The 21,317-nt window shown below is 33.7% G+C and overlaps 2 protein-coding genes across 9 annotated transcripts; both read left to right on the top strand.

Moving 5' to 3' along the window:
- Positions 1-430: 430 nt before the first annotated feature.
- On the top strand, positions 431-6,503 carry LOC109805376 (protein CHROMATIN REMODELING 5). Of its 6 annotated transcripts, none has more exons than XM_020367438.3 (4): positions 449-696; positions 849-2,499; positions 2,654-2,712; positions 5,873-6,503. In XM_020367438.3, the coding sequence occupies exons 2-4, from the start codon at positions 2,307-2,309 to the stop codon at positions 6,104-6,106; spliced, it is 486 nt and encodes a 161-aa protein (XP_020223027.1). In that variant the 5' UTR covers positions 449-696; positions 849-2,306; the 3' UTR covers positions 6,107-6,503. The 6 variants fall into 6 exon arrangements, with proteins under 6 accessions (XP_020223032.1, XP_020223027.1, XP_020223025.1 ...); XM_020367436.3 differs by having other exon boundaries at positions 775-2,499; XM_020367437.3 differs by having other exon boundaries at positions 449-784; positions 1,837-2,499.
- A 1,660-nt stretch (positions 6,504-8,163) lies between these two features.
- Positions 8,164-12,799, top strand: LOC109804652 (protein CHROMATIN REMODELING 5). Of its 3 annotated transcripts, XR_014431917.1 has the most exons (7): positions 8,164-10,039; positions 10,222-10,305; positions 11,014-11,073; positions 11,162-11,289; positions 11,453-11,504; positions 12,350-12,413; positions 12,608-12,799. XR_014431917.1 is itself a non-coding variant. In XM_083069970.1 (5 exons), exons 1-5 carry the CDS (start codon positions 9,926-9,928, stop codon positions 12,655-12,657), a joined length of 372 nt encoding a protein of 123 aa, XP_082926096.1. In that variant the 5' UTR covers positions 8,169-9,925; the 3' UTR covers positions 12,658-12,799. The 3 variants fall into 3 exon arrangements, 1 of the variants encoding a protein (XP_082926096.1); XR_014431918.1 differs by lacking the exons at positions 11,014-11,073; positions 11,162-11,289; XM_083069970.1 differs by lacking the exons at positions 11,162-11,289; positions 11,453-11,504 and having other exon boundaries at positions 8,169-10,039.
- The last annotated feature ends 8,518 nt before the right edge of the window (positions 12,800-21,317 follow it).

Genomic DNA, 21,317 nt, shown 5'->3' with positions numbered 1-21,317 from the left:
ACAAAATTTGATATATATGATCTAAGAGATATGAATTTTCAATCTAACGGTTGAAAATCCAACTATTAGATTGAAAGTTCAAATCTCTTAGATCATATATATCAAATTTTGTTAAAATTGAACAACAACTTGAAGGTAATCAAAGTGTTCATATTTTAGTATATTTTGAAATGTATATATTACGTTAATTTTATTTTGTGAGAATGAAGTATCAAATCATCTTAGATTAATATAAAACTTAATATATATGATCTAAGAGATATGAATTTTCAATCTAACGGTTGGATTTTCAAATTTCACATTTAATATAAAGTTATTGAGTGGTGTAACACTTAGTAAAAGTTACACTGGTGTCGTTTGAACCCTCATCTATATATATATATATATATTTTTTTTTTCTTTACACGTGTCTCTCAAAGGCAAAGACAAAAAATTAACCAACCTCTCTTTGGAAACATAACTAACCCTCTCTTTTCATTTGGGCACACCATCTTCCTCTATTAATCCAAATAGCTTCGTTTTCCCACTCAAATTCCGACATCACAATCGCCGCCGCATCCGGTGAATCTCCGACTCCTTCGCCGCCGCTTCACTACTCTGAATCTCACTCACCAGCAGCACTTCTCCGTCGGAGTTCCGACTATTCGCGTCTCGCTTTTCTCGATACTCTCCTCCGGCGATTCCTCGCTGGCAAAGGTGCGCATGCTTGCTAACCTGCGCACCGCGCTTCCTCTGTTTGGCGTAATTGGTTGAACTCTGTTGCTCTTTCTTCAGGTGGAGAAAGGTGAGCCTCATGCTGTTGCTGTTTGTGGATTTGTTCCGATTAGTTTTTTTGTTTCCGTTTGCAGAACTAGGTTTCTGATTGTGGATTTAGGTCGCGGTTTGAGTTTTGTAGGGGTTGTACTGGCGCGAGCTTCGCTTGCTTCTTGTGGAATTTGCTCGTTGATCCGTTGGTTTTGCCGTTTTGATTTGGCTTTGTTATCGTTTTTGTTGTTGGAGTTGTTTTTAGTTGCGTAGTGATGACTTGATTGAATTCGCGCGTTTTGGACCGCGCAGAGTTAGTGGAATTCGGTTTTGACCGTTGGGGCACTCGTTTGAAGTAGTGCCTTTTCCCTCCTTGATCAATGGGATTCAATTTTAATGCGGATATGACTGTTTTTCCTTTTTTAACCCTAGTATTTGAAGTTTGGAGTTAAGTTTAGTAGTTTAGAGTGACAGTTTCTAGTTCTGCTTTTGAATTTAACCTGAAACAAACTGGGCTTTTGAATTTCATGTGCATTTGCCAGCAACATGGTTTGCTAGAAAATGTTACTTGGTTTGGTAGAAAATGTATGGACGAATAATTTTGGTTTTGAGTCACTCGTTAACCAGTGGTTTGTGCAAGGATTTCAACTCACTGATGCCACTGATCGGTACTTTGGCACTGTAGTTATGCTAGTAACAGCTGAGTGTGCTCGGTTGGTTATGAAGATAAATTCTTCTACAATAATGTATAAGATGGAAATTTCTTTTGTCATCTTGCCTTTCCTCCTATCGGTTCTTTTTGAACTTGTTGGTGATATGGCTTTTGTCTATTTAGTTATGTAATTAATTTATATTGTTTGGTATTGTATTTTCATTGTGTGGCTAGTTGCTTGAGCATGGTTCAAGGTCCTACTGATTGTTTTTCACTCTCTTGTTCAGACTTGAGACGATACTTGAATGAAAAGGTGACATGTAACCAGGCTTTTAGTTATCTTGCTCTTAACAGTGAAGAGATTGCATGAAGTGAAGAAAATTGTTAGCTAGTCCTGCATGACAGGATGGCTTTCTTTAACCACTTTTCACATGATGCAGTTTCACATGGTGTCATGGAAGAGAAGGGCCAAGGACAGAATGCTGATAGATCTAGTAGGTCAGTAGATAATGGATGTGCTTATGCAATTTCTAATGAAAAAGAATTTGATATGAACATGGAGGTACAGTATGAGAGTGACAGCAAACCAGATGGTAGTAGGCTGCAAAAGGAGGCAACTGTTTATGATCGAGTTGGCACAAGAGAATCAAAACATAGAGAATAGGGCAGCATAACAGCTACTGGAGGAAGGTGGGGTACTACATTTTGGAAGGACTGCCAGTCCAGGTGCCCTCAGAATGGTTCTGAATCAGCACATGAATCAAAAAATGGATCAGACTATAGAAATGCAGATGGGTCTGATGATAATTCATCAGAAGACAGAGAGGAAAGTTTAGACTCAGAAGATGATAATGGACCAAAGGATTCAGGAAAAGATCCAAGAGGCTATTCTGATATCCCTGCTGAAGAGATGTTGTCTGATGAATATTATGAGCAAAATGACTCCATGCATTACAGTGGTTTTCGTCAACCCACTGGATCAAATTCACGGCCTCAACAGATGTCTACTATTGTCAAAAGGCATATGCACAAGTCTAGGATTTCAGACGATGCTGAAGATAATGATGGTGATGCTGATTATGAAGAAGAGGATGAAGCAGATGGTAGTGAACTCTGCATTTAAGTATATAGAATGTTGCTGTATGTTGAAGTTTTATTTCTGAAATTAGCTAATCTAGCCCTTGTTCAGTTGTTATTATTAGAGATGAACTCCTGTGTTGCAGTTTTTAATATATTTTTTGGTTTATTACCTTGCAGAAGACGATCCTGATGATGCAGACTTTGAGCCCTCAACAAGCAATCGTGCTACAAATAAGGTGTGTATTTGTGGCTATCTATTGTCATTGCTTATTCTGTATCACTTGCGATTTACTTTTTGTGATGGCATGTGGGATTCTAAGGCCCTGTTTGGATTAGAAGTGAAATATAAAAGAAATTAGTTAGAGGAAAAGAAATAGTAAATATAGAAATAAAAGAGAGAATAGAGTAGAAAAGATGTGTTGTTTAGATGGATAAAAATAAGGAAAGAAATGGAGAAATTTCTTTTTGCTTGTTTGGATGAGTGGAAGAGTGAGTGAAATTAATTACTAGATATTTTTCTCTTAACACAACTTATTATTTATTACCTATATTCTTACAAAGCTTTTATTTAATTAAAAAAATGCAAAAAACATTTGAAAATTATTTGGAGGTATAAATAAATTATGAATTTATGACAATGCTGCCACCACTGTTTTGACTTTTGTTTTTATAAGTCCTCCTTTGAGTTGAATGTTTATCCAAGCAACTAGTTGTTATATTAAGCCTGGCAGCCTGCCAATTGAAATACAGCCCTGCACTAAATCTGTGTGCCATTCCATGCCTGCAATAATTGTAAACAAATTTCAGTGGGGCCCACATAAATTAATCCTTGCCCTTCCCATTTCACTGCAAAGAAAACCACCATAAGTTCCCACTTCCACCGTACTTCACACCTTTATTCCCTTCCAAATCATGCAAAACATAGGTAAATGTTAGCACCTGGATGCTACCATGCTTGAGGGAATGATTTTTTTTCCCTGCTGGAACTGTATTTCTTTCCATTGCTCCAAACCTTGTAATTTTGTTACTTGTGCTTCCCTTAATTGTCCCCCTCTGCAAAATTTGGCTTGCCAAATATGCCTTTGAGCGTATAAATCAGATCTAATATCAATTTTTTTATTTAGACATACTTGGTACTGCATACAGTAGATCATGAATTTGCATGATGAGATAAGTTGTGTGGGATTTGATCCTTGTTTGTTGTAACAATGATTTAATATAAGCATTCCTTTGTCTGATTGTCATATAGTTTGCCTTTTGTTTTGAGATGTAAATTAGTATTGTAGGATGTGCATTTAGTAAATGTGGTTTCATTATAGATGAAGTAGTGTATACTTTTGAGTAATGCTGGCCTTATTCCATTACATTTCATCCTTTTTACTCTGTTTTCTGCACTGCTATATTTACCTATAGAATATAGATTTATGCCGAACCACATCAACGATTTTTTTGCACACTTCCACTTGTAATTGTTGGATTTGGATGGTGTATAAGCTGCACTTATCACAGTTAGGGGTTTGTCATGTGTGGCTAACTGGCAATGCTTCCTCCTTAATTTAGACTGTTATGTAATTAAAATATATCCATCATTTTGTTGGCTTGGACTCTGATCACTAATGGTGTACTTGAAGTATTTATGGTTCTATATTGGACTTCTGTTTGGGGCTTTTTTTATTTGGTTGTTTGACCATACTTATTTTGTTTATAATTTTCAGCAGTGAATAATTTTCATGAAGAGAGAAGTAATTTATTTTGAATGCACTATTTTGATGACATTGAATGTGATCAATGTCTCGGGTGTGAAATATATGAAATGGATAGTTTTTTTATGTAGCTGCTTTTTGTCGTTTTTAGTGATCAAATAAACAGTATGAATCAGTTGGTTTTGTTTGTATTGATAATAAAATTTATTACCATGATGTGTGGGAATGTGGGATATCTTTATTGGAAATTTTTAATTTGCATTAAGGATACTAATGGCAATTGAGTATTGTATATATGCTTCCTTTATAAGTTATGCCTTTTGGTAGTCTGCAATAGGTGATATTTATACTTGTGATAGTTGATTGACTTGATTCATTTAAACCGAAACCTTCTGCTTGCAGTATTCAGCTTTAAAATGCATTCTCTGTATGAATGCCACTTGAAAGTGTTGGAAAGTAATCATATAGAAATCCTGTGAATTTTTTTTACCAGTAACTAATATATTCGTTAAAATAATACTTTAAGTATTTAGCATGAAAATACACTTTTGAAATGCATTTCTTTTCGCTCTATGGTTTTAATTTAATAAATAATAAATAACTAGTATTACTAGGCAATAGAGAGAGAGAGAGAGATTTAATATGGTCAGGGTTTGTCTGATAGAGAATTGGGGATGCTGAAATACAAGGACTTGATAACTGCAGAGAAGTGAGATGCATTCAGAAGGAGAAAGTGCGTCAAGCTTTTCACAGGAAAATGGTGTTGGTTAGATAATATTACTAGATGATAGAGAATATAAGTTGGTCAGGTAAGTTTCCACCATATTATTACAATTATCCCTGGATTGTTGGAAACGATCCCTAAAATCTCGTAGATGCAATAAATGATATGAAAACTATATAAGCCCAGAGTTGAGATGACTTAGGGCAGGTCACAATTTTGAATGTTCTGGACCTTGATAGTCGCTGGAAATTTCTAGGGGCCGTCTTCCATACCAGAACATGAAACAGGGAAGTTCATTAATGTGGCATTTGCTTGATTTTGTTTGTTTAAAAGGAGAAAAATATTGATGTATTGTTTTTTTTTCCTTTATGTTGTTATTTTGGAGTTTGAGGCCATGATGATGAAAAACTTGGGTTCAGGTTTTTATTTATTTTTTCGATAAATGTTTAATTTGTGATTGCTAGTATTGAAGAACTGAGAGAAAGTGAATGAAAGGAAGTGAGGGAAGGAGAAGAGAGATACTAAAACACTTTCTGGTGTCTAAAAAGTTGTATCATCCTTTAAGGCGTGTTTGGTTTAGGAAAGAAAGGGAAAGGAAAGAAGACGGAAGGAAAAGGAGTAAAAACTAGAAAGTGAGATGATTTTTTAAGTTGTTTAGTAGGAAAAAAGAAATGAAAGGAAAGGAAGTTAAAATGTATATAGAATAACATAAATATCCATAGAAATGTAAAGAAGTATGAAAAAATAAGGACAATTTGGTCGCTTTACAAAAAATACACATTCGTCCTCAAGTAATTATTTTAAATTTCTATTAATTTCTCTTGGCAGGAAAAGGGGGCTGTGTATGTTATTTACGGATCGTATGTTGATTTACTGTTAATGTTGGAGTAAATATTCAGTGATTAATTTTTATTTTTGGTTTTCCTTGATGCTTTTGACTATAATTAAGTGATTGAACTATAATACCAGGATAAAGATTGGGAAGGTGAAGACTCGGATGAAGCGCATAATAGTGACGAGGAAATAGATTTCTCGGATAACAATGATTCGTACTTCGATAAGAAGGCTAAGGGAAGGCAACGAGGTAAAATTGGGAAAAGTATAAGATTTTCCAGGGACCGCAAATATACAACTTCTTGTCGACAAAGAAGAGTTAAATCATCGTTTGATGATGAAGATCAACGTGTTTATTTTACCGTTTGAATATTATTTAACAATTTTTTTTACGTTTTCCAAAATAGAAAAGTAGAAATAAGGGAAAAAATGAATTACCATTTAGTTTCATTTAACGTAAAAACAAACACACGCGATGAGTCTACAACAGATAATTTTGACAGTGACAGTGACGAGGATTTTAGAAGCATAAAAAAGCGAAGTGTGCATGTACGCAAAAATAATAGTCGTTCAGCTGCACTAACTAGTTTTTCTATGCGCAAAAATGAAATTCGCACTTCTAGTAGGACAGTTAGGAAAGTATCATATGTTGAAAGTGAAGAAAGTGAAGAAGCTGATGAAGGGAAGAAGAAATCCCAAGAGGTATAGCCTACTTATTATGTTTATAATCAATGCTTTTCACAAATTTGAGAACGGTTTCTCTCTCTCTGCTGGTCTCTCTTTGGTGCAAATGTTTTGGGTTCATCTATCTACCAAAATTTGCTAATAGTATGTTTAGACGAAGATTTTAAATAGAGTAATTTGTTTTTATTTAATGAATTTAAAATGTTTTATAGTGAAATTTTTTTGTTTGGATATGAAATTTAGAAAGAAATTGAAATTATAGTAATTTAAGAAAGTATTTTGATTACTTACAATTGTAGGATTTTTAATTCTCCAAAAACAAAAAAGAAAGAATTTGAATTTCTTAATACTTACTTTTTCTCTCTTGTCTCACCTCTATATTATTCTTAGCGCTCTCTCTCTTTCATCTTTCTTCCCTCCTTTCCATCTTCTTACTATTCCCACTTTTTCTCTTTTTTCTCTATCTCCTTGTTGTTCTTTAACTTTTCTTTCTTTTCTATCACTTTCTCGCGTCCCTCGCAAGTCGCAACCCTCTCTCTTCTTTCTCCTTCCTCTCTCTCTTATCCGGCAATTTTGATGTAAAAAGTACCAATAATATTTTGAATTAATAAACATTCCAAATTATTTTTAAACTATTAAATATTTAAAAATTAATTAGTGTTTATTTTCGTAGTTTAATATTAAAACTTTAATTTAAATATATGATTTAAATATATTTTTAGTCTCTTAAATTTAAAATAAATTTGTTTTTATCCCTTAAATTTAAAATTATTGTTTTTAGTTCATATAATTTTAAAAAGTTTATTCTAGTTCCTCAGGTCATGAATAATATATTTAAAAATGATTAATTAAGACGGTTATACAATATCAACCAAATTTAATGTGATATTTTCACTAACTGGGACACCAATAGGTAAATTTTATGTAATAATATTTGATAAATTTCTTAACAAAATTTGAATATAAAAACTAAAATAATATTTTTTGAAATTATAGTGACTAAAAATAATAATTTTAAATTTGAGGGACAAAAAATAAATTTATCTTAAATTTGAGAGAATAAAACATATCTAAGTCTATATATATATATATATATATATATATATATATATTAAAAATCAATTTTGCATATGGTGAAAATTAAATTATCCTATCCAAATTAAGAATTTTAAAGTTAAGAAATTTGAATTAATTTATTCGAACAAACAAAGCATTTGGTAAATGAAATAAGTTTAAATCAAAGTAATTTGAAGTTCAAGAATCCAAATTCCTTCAAATTTTATAATTACCCATCCAAATGTAACCTAAATGTTAATTGTGAACTTTCTAATGTTTTTAAAATTGAACCGATTATTAAACCCATCAAGACACTAGTTAAGGCTCAATCATTTAAATGTGGTTAAACGATACACGAATCAGTATTGATTAAAATAATATTAAATAAATATGATATCAGAATTTTATAACACTAAAAATTAAAATAAAACATTGCTTTATATGTTCTTAACATGCAAAGTACACATAAAAAGTCCAAGCTAAATATATCATAATATTTAAATTTAAATTTTAATGAAATATAGCCATGTTCATTAACAATTACAAGTTTTCATTTAAAATGAAATCATCAAATATATATAACTGTAAAATATCATGAATCAAGATATAAAAAATTGTAAATTAATATAAATGACTAAATTATATTTTTATAAAAAAATTTATTAAAAATGTTTTACACCAATTTATAATCTTTATGAAATGTGTTTTTAATTATCATAAAAATATTTTAAATAAAATTTTAAAAATTAAAAAATTGAACAATATGGGTTCAAACTTGTTTTCTTCTCTGAGTTTTGACCGTTTTCACTGTTTTTGATCCGGTTCCCAATTTATGTAATGCTTGGTTTCTTGGAGTTAATGGACTGGTCATAGACTGATTCCCTGTTGAACTGGCTGGTTTGGTCCGGTTCTCAAAACAATGAGATTTTGACGTTTGTAAGATAAACTCACAATTATTGTTTCTATGCTGGAGTAACATCAATATGTAATAGGCTGTTGTAGATTGTTGCAATTGACCTTAGCAAAACATTTGTAGCTTGCCATATCTCTGTATGACACTGTTTGTTAAAACATTTTAAACCTTACCAGAAAGAAGCTGTCCCAGAGTAGGGACAAATCAGTTATGATATTGATGTCAGGGATGGATCCAGAACCTTATGAAACCGGGGGTGGCAATTTTTTTTTTTTGAATAATAGATTTAAATAAAATTTAAATTATAATCGTTAAATACATTATTCTGTTTATCTAACATATGAATATCATTTTTTAAAAATCATAAAATTCATTAACAAAATAGAATATGCATAAACTTTCAATCAATTTATCAATATAAAATTAAAAATGTATATTCGATATTGTCCTTAAGTTTATTTTTCATCATATACATAGCTGAAAATGATTTCTTAATTATAATAACTGAAACAGGAAGAGTTAATCTCAAACAAATTAAAGGACCAATTAAAGAATAAGTTAAATATTTTCTTAACAATTATATATTTATTTTATAAATATATTTTTATCATAGTATATTTTTATAAATGGCATGCTCCCCCTTCGATCTGTCCCATATTGATGTTTGTACTGTTTTAGTAATTTTTCTCTCTTTATTATTGCTTGATGATTAAGTATACTTAGAAGGGAAATACTGTGTAACAAGTTGGGCACTGCTTATAAGATGGCTCAATAAAAGGTATGGGATTTTTTTTTTTTTGAATTAATGATGAATCAAAGATTGAACATTTTTAAGGATGTAGGCAAGGCATTGATATCTTTTGATCTGTATGTGTGAGAAAAATGAGTGGCATGCTTGGCTTGAAGAAGGGCTTAAGTTGTGACATCAAGTCTGCTGTCTTAAGCAAGTGTTGTATTGAATGATGATGGTTGGTTTGACTTTGTATGTAATTGGTGAAGACATTTTTGTATTACTGTGGTAATAGAGATTTTTGTCTTGAGGTTTATTGATTAATTGAGAGTTTATGCTATTGATTTCAGAAGCAGTAGCTCTCATGCTTTAGATTAGATAACATTGCACTGCAGGGACCTTAGAATTCTGAGTAGAGTTGATACACCTAGAATTTGTCTGAGGTGCAGGTGCTTTTTTGAAGTCTATCTCCGTTTATTATGTCTATCAAAGGATCTGCATACTCTGATCTATAATGCTGCAAAATGATTATGATTTCTTAGTTATGCTTTTATCATTGTTTTTTGTTTGAATGGGCATGAATTGCAAGGTGGGACGGGAATATGACTTAGCTAAGTTGCTATAATACTGCCTATTTACTTGTGTATACTTTTGATTTATCTTTATTGATGTGGTTCTATTAATATTTCTTCAGGAAGAAATCGAAGAGGATGATGGGGTCTCCATTGGAAAGGTGCTTTGGCATCAGCCGAAGGGCCTGGCTGCTGAGGCTCAGAGGAATAATAGATCCATAGAACCTGTTTTAATGAGTCACTTGTTTGATTCTGAACCTAATTGGAATGATATGGAATTGCTGATAAAATGGAAAGGCCAGTCACATTTGCATTGTCAGTGGAAGTCTATTGTTGAGTTGCAAAATGTATGCTTTTCATTTATATTGTTTATTATGCATTAATAATTGTTATGATGTTGTATTGTCTCTTTTTTACCCATTAATATAATGTTTTTCATTATTTTGTTTGATTAATCCATTGTAAGTTGAGATTTTTCCTCTTTTCTTTTTTTGCTGAACTGTATTACGTTATGTCTCTGGGATTGCAGCATAGTGGTTTTAAGAAAGTTTTGAATTATAGAAAGAAAGTAACAGAGGACATCAGGTACAGGATGACAATCTCACGGGAGGAGGTAACTGAATTCTGCTACTGCAAGATATTTTTTTAACATTCTTGTTCATTTAATTGGTTAAATAACTGGTACTGATTTATATTTAAGAAATAGTTTACCACTTTTCTCCACCAATATTTGATGTTTGTTTGAGGGAAGTTTTTTTTGTCAGATATAATTTTTAGTGTTTTATGCTTTCTACTTTGTGGTACTCACCTTTCAATAAAGGTCTAATAAAATATGTTATACATTTTTAACACTTAACAGTGGAATATGTGCTGAAAATATATAGTGCACTGGGTCTTGACCTTAAAAAAGAGATGGTCGCTACTTTGTTCAAAAAATGTGTAATTGATGGATTCACTGACCTGTTTGGTTGTTGACTTGAATCATGTTTAGTTAATGTCATGTTCTTTGCAGTTTTGATGGTTTACTGTAGTTCCTCTCATTTATCACCATTCTGTTTCTCCATCATGAAAGAGAAAGTTGCTACCCTGATAAAGTTTTAAAATTGATGCCTTGGTATTAATTGGTGCAATTACGTAATCTCTTTTTTTTTTTTTTTTTTTTGGGGGGTGAGGATGTTTACTGAAATTTTTGTGTTAAGACTTATGCATAACTCTTTCACTTTGAAAAATTACATTTAAGTAAAGAAATATCTTTTGTATATATATCTATAGTATTATTTTGTATTTAATTTTTAATAATCTTTTGGTGCTGTATATGTAGATTGAGGTCAATGATGTGAGTAAGGAGATGGATTTAGATATTATCAAGAAAAATTGTCAGGTTTTTTCCTCCATTTCATTGCTTTGGTGTTTCCTTTTTCTTGTTACCTTGAATGTAGTTTGAATTGGACCATGACTTGCATTTTTAGGTGGAAAGAATAATTGCAGATAGGATTAGCAAAGATAACAATGGCAATGTTATTCCATAATACTTGGTCAAGTGGAAAGGACTATCTTATGCTTAAGTGACTTGGAATGCTGCTCAATATATATATATGTGTGTGTTGTACACTACTTCCTTCATATTTTATGCATTGTGTTTTAGATTCTTCTTTTGCGAGTGTTACGTTGCTTTTTTTTTTTTTTTTTCAGTGTGTAGTTTTATTGATATTATGTAAATAATATGTAAATTGATGCCCTCATGTTGTTTATATAACTAGGGAGAAGGACATTGATATTGCTTTTGCTCAACACGCTATTGATGAGTATAAGGTAGCCTTCTATTTTATTCTATTTCCTCACCTCATTGTATTATATTGACTTTCCAAAATTATTGTTTGTTTGAATGGACTGCATACTGCAGTCTTAGTATGGAAGTTATTATACAACTGCTGTTTGGTCCGCAATTTAGCATGTTCAGTATAAGAGAGCATAGGGGCCACGAGGATATTGAAACTTGCATTAAACTTGGGAAATAAATATAATTCGGGTTATGGGTACAGTACAACATGGATCTGAAGACTTGATATTTAAAAAATTTGATATGCTATATATGGCAGGGATATTACTATAAATGTTGAATTCATCTTTTCCTACAACTGAAGATTGAATATCATATTTTAATACCTTGTTTTATATAAAAGAAGGGTTCATACCCTGCATTTTGGATTTGACTCTTTGCTCCTGTTTTTTGTCAGTCTTTATTAATATATTTTTTTTTTCATTGATGTGTTGCAACATTTAGATGTCAGATATTCTCGACATTGGTATGCTGGTTATGTTGACTGTCTACGCTTCTTTCTGTAAAACATTTAGTTTATCACAAACAGTTATTTTGTTTGAAATTGAAATAGCGATTGTGGAGAAACAATTTCATCATGTCTAATTAGTTTGGAAGAGTCGAATATACCTTTTGTACCATGTCTCTGATTGCTACTTTATCTCATCTGTAGCTTCTCACCAGGGGATTGTTATGGTTCTCATATATGGAAATTTCTGTAAATGATTTCATCTTATATCTTGTTTATTGTATCTATGTTCATCATTGAATGATTGTACATATTCATACTGAAAAACTTAATAAATAGTAAGCAGTTTGTTCTGTCATATTTGAACAGGCTTGCGAAGCTTCAATTTCAATTCAAGGAAAGATGGTAGATCTTCAGCGTAAAAAGAGCAAAGGTTGGTACTTGTTAGGTATTATATAAGCTTGACTATGGCAGTGCTGTTCTAAGTGCTGCTGCAGAATGATAATGTTAATCTAATTTGCATTTTTCTTTGCCTTCTGCTAAACTCCTTTTCTTTTCAATGAAACTAGGAAAAATTAATATGTGCCTTGCCTATCTATACACTTGACACTGTTGTTGTTGGTGCAGTACTGTTAACGCCCTTGCCATTGTTCTACCATTTGTCTTCAACAAGCTAGTTATCAAATCCCAATTATGATCCTGAATTGTCAAGATAATGTTTGAATCATGAAGCATAACTTGTACTGAATCTCAAGATTTGGAGGGACAAACCAAAATATCTTAAATATATAAAAGGTTAAAATGTTTTTGGTCCCTATATCATACCACTTTTTTTTGGTTTTTATCCTTGTAATTTTTTTTTTAAATGGTGCTCGTAAATTTTATTTTGGTCCTTGTTATGTTATTTTAGTCCTTATAAATTATAATATTGTTCTTGTTGGTTTTTTTGAAAAAAAACATTGTTATGTACCGAAACCAAATTTTTCACATATTATAAGGACAAAATGAATAGATGAGTACATTACAAAGACAAATAAAATAAGGACCAAAATAAAAAAGAAAATTTTATAAGAATTATTGGAAAAAATTCACACTACAAGAAAACGGTAAATAAGCAGCGAAAAATAAGCGTTGACTAATAGCTGACGCAAATAGTATTGGAAAAGCCGACGCTATTTTAAAATGTAGCGTCGGCATAGCGTCGGCTTTTCCGACACTAAACTTAAAATATTTAATTTAAATTTATTTTAAGTTTAGCGTCGGAAAAGTCGACGCTATTCTTTAAATATAGCGTTGGCTTTTCTGACACTAATTTAATTTAAATTTAAATTAAGTTAGTATCGGAAAAGTTGACGCTATATTTAAATTAAATTTATTTTAAGTTTAGTGTCGGAAAAACCGACGCTATATTTAAATAATATACGTGCTTCAAAAGAGATAAAGATAATTTTTTCAATGTTATATACGCATAATGTGTTCTAGTACACTTGGTTATCAAGTTCACTTAAGACCTCAAGGTTCACGAATCGAGTCCTAGGAATGTTAAAAATACGAACGAATAAATGATAAGCGAGAAAAAGAAGATAAAGAAAAAAATAAAATAAAATTTGTGTCAACATAGTGTCGGCATAACCGACAATAAAAAATTAAAATAAATAAATTTGTTAGTGACGGCTTAGCCGACACAAAAAAAATTGTGTCGACTTATTTAGCATTAGCCAAAAATCGACAAATTACTGACAATATTACGTCGATTTTTATTATTTAGAGTCGGCTTTTGGCCGACTCTAAATTAAAACATTCTTGTAGTGTCAAGTCTCACATTAATTAAAGATAAGACAATTAAAAATTATATAAGTGGGGGGAGTAATCCTCACCTTACAACACTAGTTTTGTAAGGTTAAATTAGGTTCAAACTCACTTTTTAAGATAGTATCAAAATTATCTAAATCCACTCTAAAAAAGAGACACCCACCATTGATATTCACACCAAGTCCAATAATACTGGGTGTGAGAGGGTGTGTTGAGAAAAATCCAAGTCTTGTCTATCCTAAATCATTAAAAAGGATTATCCATCATTTATTCATGCACCATGCCCAATAGTGCTGGACTTCAAGAGGTGTTAAATGCATATATAAATTTTGAGGCTCTAGATGCTCAAGAAAAATCTCCTTTCTATATGCAATAAAGCAAAGTATAGGGAATATATATCAAACTATTAGATATTATATTTTCCAATAGTGTAGATATTGGTAAATAGAAACAAATTGTAAAATTTGTCAAGTGAAACCTCACTTGATAAATTTGATGATCACACTTGAGCCCCACACCAGCTAGAGATAAGACAATTAAATAGTATATAAGTGAGAGACAGTTCTCACCTTACAAAGTCGATTTTGTAAGGTTCGGTTAAGCTGAAACCCACTCTCTAAGAAGTACCATTTTTAAAAAATATTTTTATGAGGACTAAAACTAAAAGAACAATATATTGAAGTATATTTAATCCTATATAAATATACAGAGAGATCAATATAATAATTCTAAAAGAGAAAATGACAAGTCTCAAAAACAAAATCACAAGTCATAATTGTGAAGCCTCCATTACTGATGAGGCTGGAAATGAGTTGCTTCAAGTTGAACTTGGCCTAGCTTGACTTGACTTCATAAGAATTAATTCAACTTGAAACTCAACTCAAGTTGGACATGAAAGTTTTTTTTTAGTTCAAAACCCTAAATTCTAAATCCTAAACCTTAAATCCTACACTTGATTGCGGTTCTGTTTAAATTTTGAGTTTGAATCTCATGATCCAAAAGTCAAAATAATGCTAGAGCTATCAAAATAATATTTTATTTAATTGTCACTGAATATAATAATGCAGTTTATTATTTTACTAGTATTATTAAGTATTTGACTTATTTTTATACCTAACAAAATTTAAAATGATTACTTTACATTATTTATTTATTTATTTAATTCAAAATTTAAATGAAATTAATTAGAAAATAATGATAAGAATTTAATAATAGAAAATATTATATACACACACAAAGAGTGAGAGAGAGAGAGGAGGAGATGAAGTTACTTCAAGAGTAACTTAAAAAAAGTTACTTTTCATCCTCATCCTTTATTTATTTTGTTTTTTATTATTTTAAATCTAATCTTAACAAGTAACTCATCTTTGACCATTAGATTAGAAGAAAATGAAGGGTGAGGATGGGGAGCAACTCTTTGAGTTTCTCTTGGGGTAATTTGATCCCTCCATACACATTTTTTTTTGAGCCACACATGTATATATAGAGTCACGATCTGTTAATATTAGGTGTCAAAGTTAGCAGAATTACACCTTAAATGGGCTTGTTTGTTCAAGCGTTTTTTAAAGCACTTTTTTTTATAAAATAAGTATTTTATTAATGTGTTTTTCTAAACTAGTTTTTATGGAAAAAAATGATTTCTTAATTTTTTTAAGAAACAATCCTAAAAAAATTAGAAAATTACCTTTTTAGACATTACATTTTTTAGCATCACTTTGTTTAAAATACTAACTATTGGATATCTTTTTTATCATATATTCTAAAATTATTTGATAGTTCATCACATCATTATACTTTAATGTATAATGATTTTCAAGTTGTATATAAAATATCTATTGTTAAATAATATATATTACATATTTAAAAAAAATCCAATTATATAAAATTTGATATATATAATCATTTGTCACTATTGCTTGAGTGTTGGTTGTGATTTAGTAAGAGTTCATGTACTAAAATATCAATTACTAGACAATTTTGTTTGAAGATACCGAATTGTGTGACGCTACTCCGTATGATAAGATGACCGTTTCGGGGAAACAATCAAAACAAAATTAGAGAATGCTGCATAAATATTGTTTGACCATATAACAATTTGTCTCACATATGAATAACGAGCAACATCATCCAAATATGAGTACTGAAGCAATTATATCAACCGAAAATGCCATTTTCTTTGAAATATAGTCAATCATTTTCCTACACAATGTACTCAATAGCAATGCAATAAAACTTATGTTAGTGTTTTGTTGGAAGGAATGGGAGAGATAGTTTTATAAATTTTTCTCATTTAGTTCAGTTTTTAATAGGAGTGGAAAATGGAGAAGAATAAAATTCCTTATATTTAATTTTAGCTTCCTTTCCATATTGGAAAATTTAAAAGGAAGGGGAAGATTTTAAAATATTTTTAGTAATGTTCAAGATATCCCTATTATGTTTTGAAATTTAAAATTAGAAGGATACAATGATAAATTAATTTTTAAAATTTTCACTCTCCTTATGAACCAAATAAAAAAGGAAATGTCTTACCACCTTTTTTCTCAATCAAACAATTTCTAGCATTTCTTTCATCCCTTCTGTTCCCTCTCCTCCATTAAAACCTCCTCTTTTAAACTAAATAAACTTTTAAAAATTTAAATATTGGTAACCCTAACAAAAGTCATCATACACTTCATATGTAAAATGTGGATAATTTGTCAAATTAAATATGAGAAAATTTAAATACTTATATAAATATTCAATCATATATTTTTTTAAAAGAACAAAATTAACTAATACTTAAGTATCATACAAACATAAAAACATTTATATATAATATTTTAACATTTGTAATACATAAAACTAATTTTTATTTTATATAATTAAAATTTATAATAAATAAATATTTTTGGATGATTAAATTATACTATTATAATTAAAATTTGTAATAAATAAATAAAAATATTTTTTAGATATATGATAAAATATTTATATTTATATTGTGATATAAGGTTATTTTTAGCTATTAATATTTTTAAAAATATTAAAATTTAATTTATAGTAAAAGATAAAAAGGATATAATAAAAGAAGTAACAAACTAAGAAAAATATCTAAAACGCTTTCGTCGAAGAGTTTTTTCTAAAACTACTTTCATAAAAAATTAACTCTTAAAATTATTCACATCTCTAAGATAGTAATATAGTAATTTTAATTTAAGTATAGAAAGGATTACATTACATTTAGTCACAAATATCTCTCATGTGAAGTGTTCCTGTATCAGGAGACACACTTTAATTATCTTCGTAGTAGTGGGTTCGGTCCTAGGTCTTCGATCTTCTCGTTCCAATCCGGGTAGTCCGAAGTGAGGGGAGGGGTGCCTGCAAAGACACTCCGACGCTTAAGTAAGTACTCGGCGTAATAAATGCGGTAGTTCAAAAGTTGGTTACGTACCTCGAAGGGGGTCTATTTATAGTGTTTCTTGATGGGCCATGATTAGGGATTGGGCCCCGGATAATTAGGGGGATAAACCGGGCTATTACGTAAATTAATCTCTGTGTAATTATCCTAGTGGAAACCCTTGTCTGGGCCGGGCAAGCCGACCCGTTTCTTTCCGTGAGTATTCGGTGTTCTCGGGTCATCGATTTGGTCGGTCTCGGGCGCACGGCTTCGGTCTATTTGGTTAGGTACTCGGGCGGGTCGGACTGTTCGACCACCATACGGTATACAGCCCCCGCAGCGTCGAGGATAACAAAGACGAAGATGGTCAAAATTCGTAAGGTAGTGATTTTCTGCGTAGGAGAGTAAGTATTAGTGCCGACCGTTAATGATTGTGTGCGTATTTGCGTGTGGTTGGCGGTGTGCTACCTCGAGGGCGGTCGGGCCCTTTTAACGCCGGTTTTATTGGGATTCGCCGACCCCTCCACTGGCGGGGCGATCCCCAAATGGGATCTTTGTTAGGTCGAGTTTAGGCCGAGTGTTGGCCGAGTACTTGAGTAGGTGGTTTTTGTGTTGAGGCTTGCGCTGGATTGAGCCAAGGCCCGATTGTGCCGAGGTTTTGGACGGGCGGACCCCTTATCAAAGTCTTGATTTGTCCCGGATTAGGCCGAAGCTTTGGATGGGTGAGGTCGACCCGGATGTTGGTTAGGCCGAGTCTGGGCCGAGGTCCCTGGTGAGTGGAATATACGCCGAGGCTTTATGTAAATAAAACTTAGGCCGATGCCTTAAGCGGTTGAAGCTTATGCCGAGATGTCCTTGAGTGTGACCTGCCACGTTGGCCTTAACGGTTACTAGTTCAACGGTCAGAAGATCTGGATCGTTGGATGATGTAGATCAAACGGTCGTAGCTCGGGGACATCTTTTCACCTCCCCCCATTTACCCTGCCTATAAATAGGGGGGTTGGGCGTGAGAATTTACGCGCTGTAAATTTTTCGAATTCTCTCGAGATCAGATTCTTCCGAACAAGCCGAGCAAGGTAAAATTTTGTATTCTTTAATTTTGGCAATAAATGGATAAAGGCTACGTTTCGGCTAGGAGTTGGACGTCTTCGGAGGCATCGGGCGCTTCGTCAGATAACGAGGGGTCGGCTTCTAGTGAAATATCCAAGTTACCCCCACTGCAATGCGAAGTTGTCTTCCCTTCCGATCATCCCGAACCAGAGGACAGCGGGGATGAGGTGGTCGAGGTGTCGCCTCCGACGACATTGGTTGTGGCCTTGGCGCGGGCAACCGAGGTGAATGCCCGAGGTCAAGGTCGAGTCGGTCAGTCGGACCCCCATGCTGTGTTGCAAGTTGACGCAGGCAGGGACGAACTGGAGGTGGTTGGCGATGCACGAGGTAAGGGCGTTGTCGGCCCGAGTACTCGGGTAAAGGCACGGATTGACTACGGTACCGTGGAGGTGCCCGGTTATGAATGGGTAGACGGGGAGGTCGACATTTATTTTTCGAAGCTGTCCGACCAAGGATTATTAGACACATTTGTGTCTTTGCAGAACTGCTTCGGGAGTGGGGAGGACCAGTTTCCACTACTTGCCGAGGCATGCGTAGATGACGGGCCAGAGACTGACTTTGTGTTTTTGGAGCCGGGGGACGATGAGGACGACTACTTTTACGCCTACATGTGCTGGTTCACAGACCTCGGTGTCCAGCTACCCTTTGAAGATTTTCAAATGGGGGTTCTTCGAGTGCTCAACGTGGCCCCAACTCAGTTGCATCCGAATGCGTGGGCCACGATGTAACGACCCAGCTGGTCACTACACACTACACCGTACACCTGAAACCGGACAGAAAAAAACAAGTGTATACATATAGTGTCTAGAATATACATATATACATGTCCAAGTCTGACTAGATTCAAAATGTACAAGAATACATCTGAAACTACTACACCAAGTAGCTGAAACAACAAGCATCATCAAGGATTAGCTCCGCCTGCCAGCTGCAAACTCACCACTAGCCACCAACCTATCCCTGCTCTGCTCCCATACATAATATGATCATCGCAGTCCAAACCACATGGAAACAACAAGGGTAAGCTAGTGAAAGGAAATAACATACATATATAAATATGTAGTTAAATAATAAGAAAAATATAACTATAGTTATCCGCACATCAACCAGCTTAACAACATCAACTCAATATACCACAACATTTAGCAATAACAGCCCACATCTCACATCATCAGTATACCACTCATCGATTTTACAGCATAATCAGAAATAAGCACATAATGCGTCGTCACGCATATCAACTCGGAGATCTCCTTCCACACCTCAGCCTTTCGGCCTACACACCTCAGTCTTTTGGCCCACATAGCCATTCGGCCTACACATCTCAGCCTTTTGGCCCACACAGCCATTCGGCCTACACACCTCAGCCTTTTGGCCCACACAGCCATTATCAACACACAGTACAACACAACAAATCAATCTCACAACAGTATACAACTGATACAACTCAACATATCAACTTACGACAATTTACAACTGGCACAACTCAACATCAACAAGCAGTATTATCCACAAGTCATCAAATTATAATCAACAGCTTTTACTTGAACTGAACATAAATAACCTCTAACATCCATTAATGAAGTCACATCTCCGCGCCCGGCGCACTCGTGGTTGCGCCCAGCGCAGTGCAACCAGAGAGCACCAGGGGGCCAGCGCGCCCAGCGCAAGCACGCCCACGCCTGGCGGAACCCAGCCAGAGAGCTCAAGGCTCACTCGCACCTGGCGCAATACCAATTGCGCCCGGCGCCCACAAGGCAGAGACTCCCAATGAGTCTCACGCCCAACGCGACAAGGGTCGCGCTCAGCGCAGTACACCAATATCAGCATCTCGCACAGCTAGGTAGTATACAACACAGCTTACTACTCACAACTAAGCTCAACAGTCTATAGTACAACAATATATCTTAATTCAACATTAAAATCATCCATGTCAGCCCAACTCAGCACGACAATATAAATTTATTACATAGTGGTGTCACCTCATTAATAGCATACACGACATACAACATATTCTACACATAATACAGCTCATCCACCTTGTTTATAACTCATCTATCTTGTCAAATTACCCACCCAAACAACACCAATCAATCTAAGTACTTAGAACAACTTTCAACCTAACCAAATCACTAAATGTGAAATGGCAACCTTCACAGAAAATAGCACATTAGGAGTTATACTACTCCTACCACACTCATCCCTATCTCATATGAAAGATAAGAAGATTTACTACAACTCTCTTGAAGACACCAAGTCCTAATTCCTTCATCTACCTTGTTAAAACGGATAAAAACCGCAACAGCTATAAGTAATGCTGGCAGCTTAACCCCTCTTCACTAAAACGGCCATATCTGGAGTTCTAAAACTCCTTTTTGAGTGATTCCAGCGCCATTGGAAAGCTAACATCCAAGGCTACAACTTTCATGAAGTCTCTAAAGTCAAATTCTGAAAATCAAATGCTCGCGCGGCGCATTAAAATCGAGCCCGGCGCAAATTTTCAACCAGAGACTTTCAGGGGTCTATTGCTCAAATTCAAACAGGAACCCTCCCCAGTTCGAAAATTTCACCCAAAACCTGCAAAATCAACACCCCAGGCACATGCAATCGGTCCAAAACATCACATTTTCATCATACAACCCACAAATACCAACTTTTTCAACATGCAACCACAAACAAGGAAAGATCACCAAATTTTCACCAAACCCCGGAAAATCCCGAAACCCCATCTTCAGCAATTTCAGCCAAAAACTATCAATTATCCAACAACAAATGAGTTTCTAGACTCAGTTACAGCCAAAAACAGCGAGAATCTAGCTTCCCTTACCTTAGAGGAGAAGTTCCAAGCTTCCGGGAAGGAGAAAGGAGAAAACGAATGGAGAAAATGATGAACGGAGGAGGAAGAGTCTGCGCTTCAGCTTCATTCCCGCACCTTTACACAGCTCCTACGGCTACCAAGATAAAAGAATGAACAAGTCCAAGTGAGTGGGAGAGAAAGAATGAGAGGAAGAAGGAAGGCTACTAGTGAAATGTTTAGAG

The sequence above is a fragment of the Cajanus cajan genome, chromosome 2 (assembly GCF_000230855.2).
Source record: "Cajanus cajan strain Asha chromosome 2, NIPB_CcT2T_4, whole genome shotgun sequence".
NCBI classification, from domain to species: domain Eukaryota; kingdom Viridiplantae; phylum Streptophyta; class Magnoliopsida; order Fabales; family Fabaceae; genus Cajanus; species Cajanus cajan.
This window is presented reverse-complemented; position numbering and strand designations above follow the sequence as displayed.